This window comes from Crocodylus siamensis, chromosome 4, assembly GCF_052110815.1.
Source record: "Crocodylus siamensis isolate JL-2025a chromosome 4, ASM5211081v1, whole genome shotgun sequence".
NCBI lineage: Eukaryota > Metazoa > Chordata > Crocodylia > Crocodylidae > Crocodylus > Crocodylus siamensis.
Genome location: NC_143398.1, coordinates 241,645,852 through 241,663,494, shown reverse-complemented (window position 1 = coordinate 241,663,494; position 17,643 = coordinate 241,645,852). Strand labels below are relative to the sequence as shown.

The following is a 17,643-nucleotide window of genomic DNA, read 5'->3' as shown; positions in this document are numbered from 1 at the left end:
TTTTTGTTACAGTCACTTAACTATATGGACTCCTACAGCAGCAAACGTATTTGCTCCAGCTATTTTTTTTAAATCCATTTACATGTGCTTTAACCTGTTCTCCGGTCTCCAAGGAACATAAGAGATATAGAGAGCTTCCTAATTAAAATTCAGAGCTATTAATTCTGACTTGGTTTTATGTGTCATACACAGTACCTGTCATGCAGATTGCACCTCCAAAAGCTTTGCAGAATAAAATAAGTAAAGTATAATACCAGCTAAGAGGCCCAGGTATCAGACTGAGCTTTTTAGGCTCTGCCCAATGCTGGCACAAGTCTGAATTACTGCAGTGGTAGCTACTGTCACGATAAGGGACTGGGCTGAGAGCTGTTATTGGACTTTCTTTATTGTAAAAACAGTAACCAGTTAATTGGACCTCTTGAGTTTGTATAAAATGACTCCAATCTGCTACCAGTCAACTCATAAAAATGATTCTCAACACACTTGAAGTACACTCATGAGGGGGAGGAAAGCTAAATTATTGTTAGACCTGAGAAAGCTTAGAAGGGGAAGGCTGGCTAGTAACTCAATTCCTGGTTTGGTGGAGAGGAAAGATAACATGAAGATTAGACCCTGCTTTAAGTTTGCTCCTGCTCTTCAGGCATAAATGCCCAAGGGGAAACTAAAGGTCAAGTTGATACCTGCTCCAGTTTTCATTGCTTGCTTTATGAGTGGTTAGACTTTGGAGACAGTCCCTTACAACACAATTTTTTTCCCCCAAATATTTAAGTTAATCTAATAAAAGAGATCAGATTTACCCAAAGAACCTTGTCTGCCTGTGTCCTTAGACCGACATGGCTACAACCTGCACCCCTCCTATCGTGTGAGGAATTTGAACACTGATCCCTGGGGAGTAAGAGAAATCCAGATGGAGGAGCCCCATGCTATGGTATCATTAAAGGACTGTTCTCTTCCTCATTCCTAGTTGTCCTTATTCACTGAAGGACCTGAATTATTAGATGGTGTCAGGAGTGGTGAATGGGGAAGATTGGATGGATCTGCAGTGTTACCCCTAGCAGAAAGCTGGTAATTCAGGGCCTCGGAGCTACACTCAGCAAGGCCTCTGCGAGTACAGTCCCCTCTCTGCAAGGCAGAAGTGTCATCAGCTCGGAGAGATGTGGATGCACTGCAAGCCCCTTCTTGCCTTTCATTGTCAGGGAATATAGCTGAGAATTGGAGACGGTTTAGACAAAGGTTTGAGTTGTACTGAGCTGCTATAGGAGCAGAAGAGAACTGGTAAAGTTAAATCATCCATTTTCTTGCATGTGGTAAGGGAAGAAGTGCTTGAGGTGTACAACAATTTTACATTTGCTCCAGGCCAAAACACAAAGTTAAATGAGATAATGAATAAATGTGAAGAATATCATGTGCCAAAATGCAATGAGACTTTTGAAAGGCATAAATGTTTCATGTGCGTGCAAAAACCAGATAAAAGCATAGAGCACTATATCACAGTTTAAAAGGCTCAGCAAGAGCCTGTGTTTTGGGGGATGTGACAGATTCTCTGATCGGGGCTAGAATCATTTGTGGCATTACAGACAATGGATTAAGAGAGAGGCTGCTACACAAAGGAGACCGATCCCTAGAAAAAATTATACTGATTTCTAGAGCAGCTGAAACTAAAGGCTCAGGTCAAAGAGCTGAATGCAGCTGAGGGCAGTGTCCCTGCAATACTAGTAAAGACAGACACAAAAGGCCACTTCAGATGGAGGTTGCCCCAGCTACCACAGCTACTACCAAGGGGCAGATGGAGATGGAGCACAGGCAAGCATGCAGTCAGTGGGCAAGCAGCATGGCTCCAAACCATGTGCTGCATTAAGAAAGCCCTGTTTTAATTGTGGTAAGAATAATCGTGGCCGAATGTTGCAACGTGCAAGCCCATAATGTCCAGGGGCATACGGCTGAAGGGAGTCCAGAAGGACAGTATTATATAGATACAGTAGAATCAAGCAGAGCTACTGAGAAGGACTGGATCCTGCCACTGGAAGTGCATGGGGTAATGATACCATTCAAACTGGGTACAGGGGCTCAGGTGAACATTTTTACTGGAGCAAAATTATAAAAAACTGAGGCCTACAATAATAACCATAACTGCCTATTCAGGAGCAAAAATACCTGTCAAGGGAAAGTGCCTAGCCTGCATCAAAGATAAAAATGTGGTGTACAATCTTGCATTCATTGTAGTACCTAAGGAGGTGACACCTATTTTAGGCCTACAAGCTTCTGAAAAGCTCAGTTTGGTTAAACAGGTGCCTGCATTAGTACTCTCTGGACCTTAAGGATTCAAAGAATGATGATTTAAGCTGCAGAAGTGTGACTTGGTTGTGAGCTACACACCTGACAAGTGTCTGTTTACAGCAGACGTGCCGTCCAGGGTAATAGCCTCTCCTGGACAAGTGGAAAAGACCTCCGAGACGGACTGAAGCCTCCGTCAAGTTGATAGTTCACTTCCGAGCACAGACAGCAGGCTACAACAAATAAAAGAAGAAAACCACTTTGCTGTTGCAACACATTTCGACGTTTCACCCATAGGATATACTGGGGAGTCATGAAAATGCCTATAACTTTGTGATTTCTTGCCTGATTCAGATGAAAGTTGCCGGGATGGTAGCCCGTTTGGAGGGCATGAGTCCTGCTGTGATTCAAGGAGATTGAGGTGCAGGTTCCCAGAAACCCCTGCATCTAACTGTTCGAAGCAAAACTCGTATCACTTGCTGTCAGCAGTGGCTTGCTGTCATCCCGCATGCAGATCTAGGGGCCTGCACCCCCAACATGGCTGCAGGGCTGTGCCAGATTCCTTTGGGGGGGTGCATGCCCCAGATCTGTGCGTAGGATGATGGCATGCTGCCGGCTGGGGCCAGCGGCAGCACCAGGCTTCCCAGCACTCGGCGTTGGCTGCACCCAGTGCTGGTTCTAGCTGGCAGCGGCAGCCTGCTGTCATCCCGTGCGCAGATCTGGGGGCCTGCGCCCCCGGGAGGAGGCTGGCACAGGCCAGGGCTGTGCCCCAGTCTCCTGTTCATTTCCCCCAGATCCGCATGCTGGGTTTCAACAGGCTGCCGCTGCAGTTTCAGCAGCAGCCTGCAAAAACCCTGCACGCAGACTGGGGGCCTGTGCTCCCCGGGAAGAGCTGGGGAAGCAATCAGAGAGCTGGGGAATCGAACCGGGAGCTAGATATCAGTATGAGAGCAGTCCTTTCCCCTCTCTCTTTAGTTTCTGTTCAGCTGCAGCAAGCCCGGCTTGGAAACACTTCGAGTGTCCTCATTTCATTTTGAAGCCTTTTGTTTTGCTTCAAAGTTGCTGCTTCAAGGTCGAAACATATTGAAACAGCTTTGGAACGAAACCCGGCACAATTTCGCACAGCCCTAGTTCTGGATTGTTTGGGGCGGGGCGGGGGCGGGAGGTTGTCGTTCATCGTTGTTGTTGGGGGGTTTTTGTTGTTACACTGTGGTGGTGATTTTTTTTAAAAAAAAAAAGAAGGGGGGAAAACATAGTGATGAGGGTTAGACTTTGGAGATGGTCCCTTACAAGGAAACGTCTTATCATCGGGTGAGGCATTTGAACACGGTCCCTGGAGGAGAGGAGAACTGAAGATGGAGGCAGCCACATGCTCTGTGCTGGGGGAGCCCTTCCTGTGCTCTCCTTAAAGGCCTGTTCTCTTCCTCGTTCCTCCTTGTCGGTATTTGCTGCAGGACCCAAATCCTTGCACGTGGGACCCGGAGGACAGCCCAGCCAGGCTTTTGCTACGTCCTTGATTCGCTCCCCAGCCGAGACGACATCTGCCTGCACGTTTCGCTGCAGAAAAGTTCATTTATGTTGCTGTGAGCCTGTGACTGCCCTGGGGACCTTTTTTTTTTTTTAGGTGCATTTAGCAGTGATCTTTGCTGGTGACATCCTTCAGTTGTTCTGTGGGTGGAGCAAAGGCGGTGAAAACCAGCAGACTGCTGTGCCCCTGGCATATCCAGATGATCTCTAAAATAGTATGAGATGTTACTGACTGCCTCCCAACCGCTCGCCTTTCTTTATCTTGTTTTAACTTTAACAATAATAGACAGACACCTTCCCTGAAGCAGTGTTTCTCAGCCTTTTTAAGTAGCAAGCACCCCCTAACTTCTGAAAATGTTAATAAGCACCCCAACGCTCAGTTTTCCGGGGATTTTATATTTACAGACTAACGTGTGCTATATGTTGGAAGAAGGGCTGTGTATATAAGGCCGTGATAGGACAGATGTCTGATCTGGTGTGGGTAGGGTTGCCACCTTTTACGCCGGGGGTGCACCACTCTAGTATGTACCCGGGCTAGAGGTGATGTTGCCCAAAGCTAGGAGGGCTGAACGCCAAATTGTTACCGGGGAATTTTAATGTGCGGCGTGCCAAAATTTTTGCCATAGTTTTGGGAGGAATAGAGGGTGAGAGAGAGAGAGTGCTGGGGTACACACATACCCCGTTTCTCAGCCTGTGGTATGTGTACCCCCGGGGGTATGCCCTGAAGAATTTGATCCGTATAGTGTCCACACCTCAGTGTGTGCAAATACAGAAAACCAAATAAATACCATTTTTCTAAGCGGCAAGGTGCTCGGAGACTGTAATGATCTCCCTTTGTGAATACTGAGGCCTCTCTGCGCGTGACAAAGCCCTTTGGCTCCGTGATTGTCCCGTACAGGCTACTCCAAGAGGTTAATAACCCATCCTGGAGCACACTCTTGCATATCGTCTATGCTTGTCCTCTCAGCTGACTTCTCCCCTCCACCCTTCCTGTGCATAAAACAGCCCTCACTTTCCCTGCATTATAGTGTTTAAGAAAATAACCTTGTGACTTTTTTTTTGAATCAGTCTCACTTGTTCGGCGGGAGGGCTGGTTTGTCTTGGAAGCAGTATTCAAACGTATATGGTCTCATAAAAATGTAGAATCGTGTCATGCGTCATGTACTTGGCCCTGAAAAAAGACCCGGGATCTGGCTGGGATTGTGGGGTCTCCCCAAAATGCTCCCCTCCAGCCCCGCAGAGCCTCTCCAGAAGAAGCCTGTGCAGGTCCCGATGCTCGGTTTTTGGGTGCCAGCTGCCGCCCACTCCTCAGTACCTGCCTGCTGAGTGCATTGTGCCAAATACGGGTCTTATTTTGAGCTAGGATTACAGGACATAACCCCCTTTGGGGCACCCTAAGCCACACAACTCTGCCATTGGGGGACTCTCCCTAAAAAGCCTGCTGGACCTGACGCTGCCACCCTGACAAGTGAGAGCCCCTGAAGCCTGTGTCATAAACAAGTTACTCCCAAGAAGGAACTGGGTTTTGGAAGGGATTATCAGGCCAAATCCTTTTTGGGTCACCCTGAAGTGCACATACTTCCCCACCTCTGGCAGGCTCTCGTTACCAAGCCTGGGCATTGCATTGTGCCACCCAAAGCTTGGCTCTCGTTTACCCCGAGCCCCAGCCAGAAACTGGGTGACGGGACTTTTCGCTGGTGTAAACAGACCTGTGACAGGAACTCCCTGAGCAAGGGGAAGGGGGGAAATGCAAAGATGTGATGGGAGAGGCTGGACCACAACCCACTTAGCCAGCCTGCCCTGACACGGGCAGTGGGGAGGGGGCTGGCTCCCCAACACCCTCCCTGGGGCCTGCATTGCCCTTGGCTCCATCAGCGTATGGGCCACTGTGGCTCCTGCACCTTCCTCCCCGCCGCGCAGTGTCCCGTGCATCCCCCAGGTCACGGCCATGTCCTAACAGGACATGGCTCAGCCTCATATGGCCCCTGCTCGCCCATCTCCGCAGCACCCATGCATCACTGCTATCGCAGCCCTTGCCTGGCACAGTCCCCCAGGTCCACCCTCAGGTGTTTGCCCTGAGCTCGGCCCCAGCGCTCCTGCGGGGACTGTGTGGGCACAGCACCGGGCCAAGGACATCGCTGCCCCTCCTCAGTCCTGCCTCCCCCTGACCCTTATCCGAGCAAGAAGCCCAGAGCCCCCTGCGCGCTCTGCAGCTCGCACGTCTGGCTCGGGCCTCAGCCCTGCAGCCTGCACCTCCCCACTTCCCTGTGTCTTTATTTGCACCAAATGCCCATTGCAGCCTGCCACGGCGGAGGAGTCCTGTGGGGCCAGGTGCCTGGGGCAGGTGGGAGACACCGGCCTGGCGGAGGTTGGGTGGTGGCGGGGAACTGCGGTTGGGGCATTTCTGGAGCCAGCACTGTGTTGGGCAGGTGGGGAAGCGAGGATGCCCCTGGGACAGGGTCACGGTCCTGGTCTCCCGTCACACGGTGAAGTCTGCGCTGTCCCCTCTCCCCCAGGCGGCTTCGGAGACCGGAGGCTGTCGGCAGACCCGCGCGTGAGTGCAGAGGGAGCGAGAGCCCGGCTGGGGGCGACGGTGGCCGTGCCAGAGCCCGTGGCAGCCGTGGCCCTTCCCTTCGCAGCCGGAGGTGTAGCTGGAGGAGCCGTACTCCTCCACAAGTCCCTCGTGTCATCCAGGGCGGGACCAGGGGTCCCTGAAGTCTTTGGAAGAGCCAGTCCAACGCCAGGAGATCGGGGGCAGGAGGTGGTGCAGAGATGCAGCCCCCATCCGAGGCCGAGAGTCCCTCAGACGCCCCACAGCCGGCACCGGGGGACGACCTCCCCGCCCCAGAGGCCTGGCGTCGGCGCTTCTGGGGCCTCCGCTACCTGGAAGGCGACGGGCCGCGGGAGGTTTGCGGCCGCCTGCGGGAGCTCTGCCGGCGCTGCCTGCAGCCCCGGCGCCGCAGCAAGGAGCAGATCCTGGAGCAATTCCTGGCCATCCTGCCCCAGGATATGCAGAGCTGGGCGTGGGGGCGCGGCGTGGAGACCTGCGCCGAGGCCGTGGCCGTGGCCGTGGCCGAGGGGTTTCAGCTGGAGAAGGGAAGGGATGAGCTCCAGGTGAGAACATTTCATCCTGCTCATGGATGCTGCTGTCCCTGTCTCCTTATGTGCTTGGGGGATGTTCCCTCCCAGCCCCGTCTCTCCTAGATCCTGGCTCTCCAGTGACATTATTTCGCATCCCCAGGTCACCGTGTGCGTGAAGGTCGAGGAGGTGCTCTTGGACAGGATGCAGCACATAGGGGCATTGCAAGAGCCTGGTGATTCCTGGCTGGAGCAACCAAAGACCGATCGTGTGGACAGCCCTCTGGAGGAGTCGGGAGAGAGGGAACCCCCTGGGCCTTGCGACAAGCAGCCTGGTGTCTCTGAAGAGGAGCTCCCCCCACCAGGGTCAGGTGAGGGACAGGATGGAGGCCTGGGCGTGGGTCTGGGTGCCGGAGTGGCTGTCCTGCATGCAGGGGAGTCTGCTTCTGCCCATGACGAGGCCCCAGTATTCGTAACGAGGTGGCTGGGCTGGGACCCAGCTCTGATCGCTGTGGGTGGGCAGCTCCCTGATCTTTCTCGCTGCATGTGTGCAGCGCCCGGTGGAGAGAGGCTGAGTCTTGCTCGGGCACCGTCGTGCTGCTGTGGTAACAATGCATGATCTAATTGCTGTTCTAACGATCAGTGTTCAACTCGCCCCCTCGCTCATGCCCCCGCGAGCCCTCTGTGCCCAGTTAGGGGCTGGTGCAGGTGTCGGGGAAGTGAGACTCCCCAGTGGCTTATGGCTGGCTCACGTACAGCTAAACCAGGCCTCTATGCTGCCGATTCCCCCAAAACGGAGGAGACCTGGGAGTGGTCAGCAGGTGAAAGCTCATCAGGCCGGTGCCCCAGACGAGGCCCTTCCCCAGGCACAGGTAAGGAGCGCTGGCTCTCCCCTTTCCAGCAACAGGAAGCACCATCCCTCAGCAGAGAAAACTCTCAGCCACAACACTTTGATGAGGTCGGTGCTCCAACACATCAGCTGTTCTTGTTCTCCGGTGCTTTTGGAAGCATGTCATGTGCCCTAGAGAAGACTGACCATATGTTTCCCCTCCCTCTCCCTTAACATGTGGAGGCTGACACAGCCCCAACATCCCTCGAACTACTCCCTGCGGGCTCTGACGTGGTGTGATCACCACCTGACGCTGGTACAGAGTTATTGAAGTTCATCTCCAGCCTAATGCCCAAGGAGGTCTGTTAGCAAGAGCTGTGCAGCTTTAAGTCGTCCTTCCCCCACTCTTCCACACGCTGAAGCCTCCATCTGCCTTAATCCCAAGCCAGTCCAGGAGACGAGCAGGGCTTTCCCTGTCCCAGCAGCACCAGGACCAACCTGTGCACTCTCTTCCCCGCCCCACAGGTGCTGCAACCCTGACGAGAGCCCAGCAGCAGCCTCCTGAGGAGGGGCCTGTAATCATGGAGCTGCAGAGGACTTTCCCAGGGAGACTGGAGGAGGAGGAGGACTCCCTGACAGATGAGCCAGGCTCATGATGATCTCCCGAGGTCCCTTCCAGCCCTAATGTCTACGAAATCTATGAAGTGCAGAAGGAGCAGGGCAGGCCTCAAAACCAGGGGGAGACCGTGGAGGTGAGCAGGGCACTAGGTCCGGTTAGGGGAAGGAGTACAGCTGGGCAGAGCCCAGGAGGAGCCAGGGGTGCTGTAAAAAGTTTGGGGAGCAGGGAGTCCTAAAGAGAGACAAGCCTATGGTGATGGGGGTTGCAAATGCACCAAACTGCATTTTGCAGGAGCCCCCTCCCAAGTGCGGTGAGCCAGGGGAAGGCCTGGTCAGCATGCATGGAGCCGGGACTCTCTGCCCCTAAAAGTGCTGCCCAGGCTGCCTCAAGGGGCCGAGCAGACAGAACGTGATGAGCTGGGCGAAGGCTGACACACAGGCTCCTGTGTCTACAGCTGCATCCACATCACAAGTCAGCTGAATCCTGGGGAGTTTTGCACCCCTACCTGTCGTGGCTAAGCCTGCAATTAGCTGTAGTACAGCGTGATTGCAAATAGGGCTGTGGGGGCTGGAAGGAGCTGGAACAGGAGGCACTGATGGTGTAATGCTTGTGACTGCAGCTCCCGGAGGTGTTTGAGGAGGTGGCAGTGTATCTCACATGGAAGGAGTGGGAGCTGCTGGAAGATGAAGACAAGGTGCTTTACCAGGACCAGATGTTGAAGAATTACCAAGCCCTCGTTTCCCTGGGTAAAGCTCTGGTTCTTGCTTCTCCTTTACGAGCTCTGAAGTTCATTGCAGTCTTCTCCCTGTGTTTCAACAAGTCTTGTCCTCATGCACTTTTGGGGCTGGAGGTTTACATTCCCTCCTTCTCCACTGCTCTGTCAGTGATCAGGCCTGTCTCACATTTCATATTGGTATATGCTCCTTCAGTTGAGTCTTCCCCATTGTTGTAATTCCTGTTGCTTCTGTATGCATCAGTTTCTGGGCAACACAATCTCCTTTTGCCTTCTCAGCGTGTTCATATTGTCTCCAACTCATTGTACATAAATGTACTAAGAGCTGGTTCTGATTTCCTCCCTCTCTTGCCTAGTGTGTCCTGTCCAAACACATTGATCAGTCCTAGCATGGCCAGTTCTGTGATGCCTAAATTCCCTTTCTCCTCCTTTGGTTACGACCCAGCGGAAGTTAACAGAAGTCTTATCAGCCTCTGGTGCTACAACACATGGATGATGCATTTCTACATCTCTGCCTCTTAGGATATATGTACATGTGATGGATCCCAGGTATTTCTATCACGGGGTCACTGGAAGCTTCTGTCCGCAGTCCTTCCTAACATCTCCATCTCCATAGATCAGAGACTTTGGCTTTGCTTTATTTACATTAAAACCTGTGCTCTCAACCTCAGTCTGCCATTCTCAAATGTTTTCTTGTCCTCCTCCTAAAATCCCTTTGCAGATCACACGCCCATCACTGTGATAAGAAGAAGTGGGCTAGGTGCAGGGCCTAGTGAAAACCAGTTTTCATTTCCAGAGGATCTCTAATACGGGGGCTTGTTTTGGCATGTGCTCAGTGTCAAGGTACTTCACTCTCTACTAGGTCAGTTGTCTTTTCTGATGCTTTCTTTCCCCTCCATTTTCCCCAGAGGATTCTGTAAGGAAGTGGTCAAATGATTTCTCTAGCTCAACTAAGACCATGTAGACCATTTCTACATTATGGGCTTTCACGTGCTGTGCAATGTGTGTCTTTCTGCCATCTTTTGCCCAGCTCCATGACTCGCAGTTGTGTTAAATGCTGCAGTATTTGCCAACCTGTGCACTCATCTCCTCTCCTGGGTTGATTCTACCGTTGGATAGCATGATTGCTCAGTTGTTGCTACAGTTATTATAAAATAATCCTTTCCTGTGGCCTGGTGAGGCTGGCCTCTCCCAGAAAAAAAAGTCTCCTTGTCAGCCATCTGTCACAGATTCTTTTCACTGCCACGAGTCCTCACTTCAGCTCTTTCCTGAGAAAAGCTTGTTCCCACTCCTTTTCCTGGGATTCCACTGATAAGACAAATGTTTTCCATCCATAAGGGCATCCAATGTCTCTTCATTTTGGTACCTTGAAAACAGAAAAAGCTTTATCTTTCTGCTCTCTAGTACATCACAGATCATTGAGTCTCCCTACCTGTCCATGGTGACTGTCAGTTTAGTGCCCTTTCTGTACCAGGAGCGTTCGGTGGTTTGTTTCCTGTGACCATCCCACCACTGCCTGGGTGACCAGGTGCATCATTTAATGAAGGCTTCTCTCTGCAGCGCCTTCTCATCCATCCTAAATACCCATCCTCCCCTGTCCATTCAGACGATAGTAAAAACCTTGAGCTCATTGGATCCGTTCCCCAAATCATGGTGGGTTATTCTGCATCCACTACTGAGTCACAAAACCTCTTTAACTACCACCCTAAACAGGATATCAAGGTCCCACACCTGACTTACTATGCAGCATCCAGCGAGGAGAGGTGGAGCTCTGGGCCTGTGGTGATGAGGATGGTGGGAAAATCTCAGAGTTGGAGAACCTGCTGCCAGGTGAGTGTGGCTGTGCACTTCCCCTGGCCTCCCTCTCAGAAATAGGGCAGGTCTGCAGTTGGCCAGAGTGCCAGGGAGACCTGGAAACTGCAGTCCTGCCCTATGTTGCCATTCCAGGGTGCTGACCTCAAATACAGTATATAATGCTGCAATGTGTCAAGGCAGGTGTTGTTCCCACCATAGGCAATGGAAGGGGGACTAACAGGGCTTAGCCCCCCCCCCCCCAAACGCAGGGCAGTCGTTGGGCCACAAGGCAGCCTGGCCGTGGACTTTGGGTGGCTGCAGCAGGGGTGCAGGGGGGTGCACAGGCAGCAGTGAGGGAGGGAGGGAGTTGGGCTAGAACTGGGGGAAGGGCAGGCACTCATGGGACTGAGCCCCAAGTGGCTTGTGGGGGGCGGGGGGCAGCTCCTACTGCTACCTGCAACTCGGGATGCATGGGCGCGTGACCCCGGATCTGCGTGGGGTAGGGCGGACTGCAGCTGCAGGCTGGGGCTGGGCTCTTTGTCTCTGTGGCTCTGAGTGTCACAAAGCCTGAGGCTCAGCACCAGTGTTGCCCTGTGGGGTCAGGCCAACTCTCAGGATCTCAATATTGAGCTGTTAGACAGGAGGGTGTGACACATTTGCACATATACAAACACACAAATCAATTGGATGTATACACGCGCACACACTACCAACTCAGGCACATACACATCCAAACTAGCCTAGGCACATGCACACCTATCACGAATTCAAGCACATACACTATACACCCCAAAAGTTAGACAAAAATCAATTGTCCATACCTGCACACTCAGATCACTAATTCATATATCATACACACAATACATATATTCACAGATGCATATACACACACCAGTTCACACACATACAACCCACCTACACATAGGTAAGTTCCTAACTTGGATGGCACGGTATATATGTGTGTGCTTGGGATATTTGGGGGAAGGTTAAGGTGAGAGAGAGAGAGAGTTAAAGTGTAGGGAGTAGAAGTTGCCAGAACTGAGATTAGAACCAGTGGACTAGAGAGAACGTGGCTGAGGAACTGAGGCTTGGGGTTACTTAAGGTTGTCTGGGGCTGGAAACTGAGGCAGACAGCTGAGATATTGGTGGGGGCGCAGATAAGTGGTGGCAAGGAGGAGACAGCCAGGAAAGAGAGAGAGAGAGAGGCAGAAACCTGGTATCTTGAGGCAGGAAACAGGCTGACAGCTTAGAGACTGGGGGCGCAGATAAGTGGTGGCAAGGAGGAAACAGTCAGGAAACAGACAAAAAGCCAACTCGGGGTTTCAAAATAACAGTTTTATTAAACAGACAGCACACTACACAGACCCATGAAGGTATTAGTTTACACACACGCGGCAGCAGGATAAAGAGACTCGGTGGAAGGACTGGAGTCCAGGTAAGGAAGAGAAGCAGAGTCCAAGTCCTTGGTTGAAGAGGGGGTAGCGGGTAATAGCTACTTATCCAGGCTGGAAAGGGGTCCTTGTCCAGTAGGTGTTCTCCAGAGAGAAGTCGCTGGCAGGGCCTCTGGGTGAATAGGTAATGTGGCATGGTGCTGGTCCAGATGGAGAGGGCGTCCCAAAGAGTCAGTTTTCACTACCCCTTTTTATGGGGCAGACTACCTCTGATCTCCTATGGGGAGGGCCTGTCCAGGCAATGTCAGTTCTGTCCCAGAGGGCTCCAGGTGTTCTTACTGAGTATGTGCAGCCTTGGCACAGTAGTGGGTTGCCTCATCTTTTGTTTCTTGAAGGCTGAGGGTGGTTCCAAGGGCTGGGTCATTGGTCCAGGTATTGGTGTTGATGGTTCGGTCATTCCGAGGGAACTATTTTTAGACCTACTGCCATTGTCTCTCAAGTACCCTTATTCATCCCCATGTATTCAGGAACCAAGTTACATAGGAGGGGTAGATGTCCCCAGGCCTGGTTGTGTAACCCTTGACTCACAAGATGGAGACTTGACAAACAAAATGGAAACTTGACATGACTTATGGTAACTTACATATGGAGGCCTACATTATATAGTACTGGTAAAACAGTAATATAGAACAGTACAAAGCAATATAAACATAATAATTATACAATATAAAGAAGGAGAAAAAACAAAACAAATACAAGTTGCTACCAAAATAAAATGCTGAAGCTTATCCTATGTCTTGGCTTACTTATACTTACCTATAGGGAATAGAGAGGGAAAGAAAAGTCAGAAATGGTTGGGAAAGGGGAGGGAATGCATTTTAAAAGAAAAAAAAAAGAAAATCTGGGGGTTTTGCTACACCAGAGTCCAGGTTGAGGCTTATTAAGGCCTCAGACCTGGTGCAGACATGTGTGACATGCAGTGGTACCCATCAGCAGTGGAAAACTCCATGGGTTCATTCTCTGCACCAACCCTTGCACTGGAAGCAGGCAGGAAGCACACTCCTCTCCGGAGAGCCACAGCTCTAAGTCCTCCCCTCCTCCTCCATTAGAGCAGGGGGTTTCAACCTTTTTTAAGGACTGTACCCCTTCTGGGTGCACTTCTAGCAAAGCAGAGGAGGGAAGGTGGTGGCAGGCAGATGCAGAGTGGGATGGGGCTTGCATGCAGCAGTGTCAGCGTGCAGTGGTGGGTGGCTGTGGTGGCTGCTGCATGTAAGCTCCGCCCCCGGCCACGTCCTACTGGCTAGGCGGTGCCTGTGTGGCCTACAGAGGGGAGCTGCTGCCCCCACCCTGCCCTGGGAGGCAGCGGCACAGGGTGGTGGGTGGTAGCACTCTGTCCCCACCTGCCCACACGTACCCTCTAGCACTTTTCCAAGTACCCCTAGGGGTATGTGTACCGCCAGTCAACAACCCCTTTCAGGCACTGTCCTAATGTGTGTGTCCCCTGTGCTTCTTCCAGCAGGGCCTGAGGTGATGGGGCTGAGACCCAGGCCAGAAACTCTGAGAGTCTGGCTCTGAACTCCACCAAGTAGGGAACATTAGCCTGGCACAGGGACCTGATGCTCCTTCATGTCCAGCACTTGGGGTTTTGAAAAGAAGACCTGGTTTACTTGAGGGCACACAAGTGCAGAGGTCCAGGCCTGCTCTGAGGCCCATCCCAGTAGAAGGGATAGCAGTGTTTGCCCTTTGCTGCAGGGCAGGGACCAATCTGGGGTTTGTCTTCCCCACACAGGAGGTGCCTGGCTGCTGAGCAGAGCTGAGAAGCCACATCGATGCTCCGAGTGTGGGAGGAGCTTCACCTTCTCCTCTGGTCTGGTCCAGCACCAGCGCATCCACATGGAGAAGAAGCCATATCATTGCTCAGTATGTGGGAAGAGCTATACCGAATCCTCCCACTTGTGTCAGTGCACTGCTGCTCGGCCAGGGCAGAAGGCACATCGGTGCTCAAAGTGTGGGAAGAGCTTCACCCAGTCCTCTACCCTGGCCAAGCACCAGTGCATCCACAAACAGAAGAAGGCACATCGGTGCTCAGAGTGTGGAAAGAGCTTTACCTTCTTTTCCTATCTGGCCCAACACCAGCTCATCCACACTGGAGTGAAGCCATATCATTGCTTGCAGTGTGGAAAGAGCTTCACTCAGTCCTCTTACCTGGCCCAACACCAGCACATCCACACAGGGGAGAAGCCACATCAGTGTTTGGAGTGTGGGAAGAGCTTCACCTGCTCATCTACCCTGACCAAGCACCGGCACATCCACACAGAAGTGAAGCCACATCAGTGCTCTGTGTGTGGAAAGAGCTTCACCTGCTCATCTGAACTGGCCCAACACCAGCTCATCCACACAGGGGAGAAGCCACATCGGTGTTTGGAGTGTGGGAAGAGCTTCACTCATTCCTCCCACTTGATCCGGCACCAGATCATCCACACAAGGGAGAAGCCACATCAGTGCCCGGAGTGTGGGAAGAGCTTCACTCGCTCCTCCCACCTGATCCGGCACGAGCTCATCCACACAGGTGAGCAGCCACATTGGTGTTCGAAGTGTGGGAAGAACTTTGTTTGCTTCTCCGAACTGGTCCGACACCATCTCATCCACACAGGGGAGAAGCCGAATCAGTGCTCTGTGTGTGGGAAGAGCTTCACCTGCTCGTCTTACCTGGCCCAGCACCAGTTCATCCACACAAGGGAGAAACCACATCAGTGCTCAGAGTGTGGGAAGAGCTTCATTGGCTTCTGCCGCTTGATCCGGCACCAGATCATCCACACAGGGAAGAAGCCACATTAGTGCTCGAAGTTTGGGAAGAGCTTTACCTAGTCCTCCGATCAGACCCAGCATCAGTTCATCCGCACCCAAAAGCATCCATAATTCTCATAGCAATGCATGAAGGGCTTGGGGATATCCACCTGCTCAGTACCCACCAGTGGCTGCATTCAGGCAAGCAGCCTTGTGCTGGTGGACTGCAGCAAGGCTTCACCCAGCCTTTGGCCCTTCTAAGGTCCTTCAAAACCCAAAGGAACCAGAGGCTGGCCCACAAGTTTTGATGCAGGGAGGAGTTAAGAGGAAGCACCTCAGGGAGAGGCCGGCTCAGATGCTGGAAGAACCTGTGTGGGACTTCTTTGCATCAGCCTCGGAGCCTGTGTCTTCACCATCGTTCTCTAAAAGCAACGCTTCAAGGGGAAGAAGAGCCTTTATAATAGGGTGCCCTTCCCAAGACAACTGGCTCCAAATAACACCCAGGGACTGTCCTTGGCCAGCTCCCACCTTCCTCTTCCCTCCTGGCCCCAGGGTTCTGGTATGTGACACTTTTGAGTTGCAGGAAGAAGGACGTTTATGGGTGGGGAAGCATTTCCTGCTCTCCACCCAGACCTTGACTTTCCTCTCCACCACATCACCTGAGCCCCAGGCCTGCACGTGCCGATCGTGATCTACCACCCCAAGTCCAGTTTGGTAGGTATTGCTTCTTAACCCCTCTTCCAAGCTCTGCACCACCAGGTGCCAGCTGTCCCTCCTTCCCGTCATCCCATTCTCTGTAATGGATTCCTTGCTAATCAAGCCCCAGGGCTGAACATGGTATCCCTATGGTTGGTCTGTGTCCTCTCTGGAGGTGTGAGATGGGAACAGACCAAGGCCCAGAACCCTTTCCAGGGCAGATCTTTCTGGGATTTTCCAACGCCTACCCTTTCCAGAGCATTCACCACAACCCAGGGGTTGTTGTTAGCCCTCAGGTGCAGGAGGTGCCATGTCCTGCTGTGTAGCAAGGTCCCGGCCTTCTTCATAGAGTCAGAACATGAAGGTTGGAAGGGATGTTAGGAGGTGACATCTAGTCCAACCCCCTGCTCAAAGCAGGACTGTTCCCAACTTAATCATCCCAGCCAAGGCTTTGCCTAGTTGGGTCTTCAACACCTCCATGGATGGAGACTCCATCATTTCTCTGGGTCACCTGTTCCAGTGCTTTACAACCTTCCTTGTGAGTTTGTTTTTTTTGTTGTTTGTTTTTTGTAATATCTAACCTCAGCTTCCCCTGCTGCAGCTTGAGCCCTTTGCTCCTTTTTCTGTCACATGCCACCACTGAGAACAGCCCAGCTCCAGCTACAGAAACCCACTTTTGAAGGAGCCTCTTGTCAGGGGCAGGAGAGTCTCAGTTGTGAGTGAAATAGTGTAGCGGGGTGAAAGAGATGTAGCCTGGGACAGTTCCTGCCCCTTCTATGAAAGGGTGGGGAAAGGATGTGGGCATCCTATGGGTGAAATGCAGTACGTTGTAATGACCATCAACAAGTAGACTTTGGCCGCGTTGCCACAACAAGGATCAGGCCCCTCATAGCTCCCCCACTGGCCATCCCTGACATGCCAACATCTTACAAGTTGAGGTTGCGGGTGTTTTTGGTATTCTGGCGAAAAAAGGTTGCTGACCCCTGACCGAAAGCATAGATTTCCACCAAACTAGAATGAGCAATAGATGATCTACGTCCGGGTGCCATGGGGCCTCTGCAGGACACACTTGGAAATCTGGTGGTCTCACTAGATGACAAAGCTAACGTGTTAAACAATTTCTTTGCCTCCGTTTTTCTGAGCAGGAACCAGGTCATCACCCCCACTGGGATCCCTGGTGGTCCCAGGGGAGGCACAGCCAGGCCCAGGGTCAGAGAGGAACTTCTGGTGGGACTGGATGTGTTCAAATCAGCAGGTCCTGATGATTTCCACCCCCGAGTACTGAGGGAATTAGCAGAGGTCATTGCGGGACCCCTGGCACAGCTGTATGAGCACTTGTGGTATTCTGGCGAGGTGCCAGAGGACTGGAAGAGGGCCTACATGGTTCCCATCTTCAAAAAAGGGAGGAAGGAGGACCCAGGAAATTATAGGCCTGTTAGTCTTACCTTGGTCCTGGGGAAGCTGTTTGAGAGAATTATCCAGGTGCACATCTGTGCGTGGCCACCAGGAGAGATTATACTTAGGGGCAACCAACATGAGTTCATTCGAGGCAGGTCCTGTCAGACCAACCTGGTGGCCTTCTACGACCAGGTCGCAAAATCCTTGGATGCAGTTGTTGCGGTGGAGGTAGTCTTTCTGGACTCTAGGAAGGCCTTCAACACTGTCTCTCACCCCCTTCTCATTAAAAAATTAGGAGATTGTGGTGTCAACACCTACACAGCCAGATGGGTCGCCAACTGGCTGGAGGGCCGCACCCAGAGAGCGGTGGTGGACGGGTCATTTTCAACCTAGAGGGATGTGGGCAGTGGGGTCCCCCAGGGCTCGGTCCTCGGGCCCGCACTGTTCAACATCTTCATCAGTGACTTGGATGAGGGGGTAAAAAGCACCTGTTCAAATTTGCTGATGACACTAAGAT

General features: G+C 52.3%; 1 protein-coding gene across 1 annotated transcript; it reads left to right on the top strand.

Moving 5' to 3' along the window:
* The first annotated feature begins 6,573 nt into the window (after positions 1–6,573).
* Positions 6,574–15,083, top strand: LOC149867739 (uncharacterized). The gene is made up of 7 exons (XM_090041736.1): positions 6,574–6,915; positions 7,043–7,351; positions 8,947–9,073; positions 10,774–10,890; positions 13,209–13,292; positions 14,035–14,490; positions 14,575–15,083. Exons 1-7 carry the CDS (start codon positions 6,574–6,576, stop codon positions 15,081–15,083), a joined length of 1,944 nt encoding a protein of 647 aa, XP_089897862.1.
* The last annotated feature ends 2,560 nt before the right edge of the window (positions 15,084–17,643 follow it).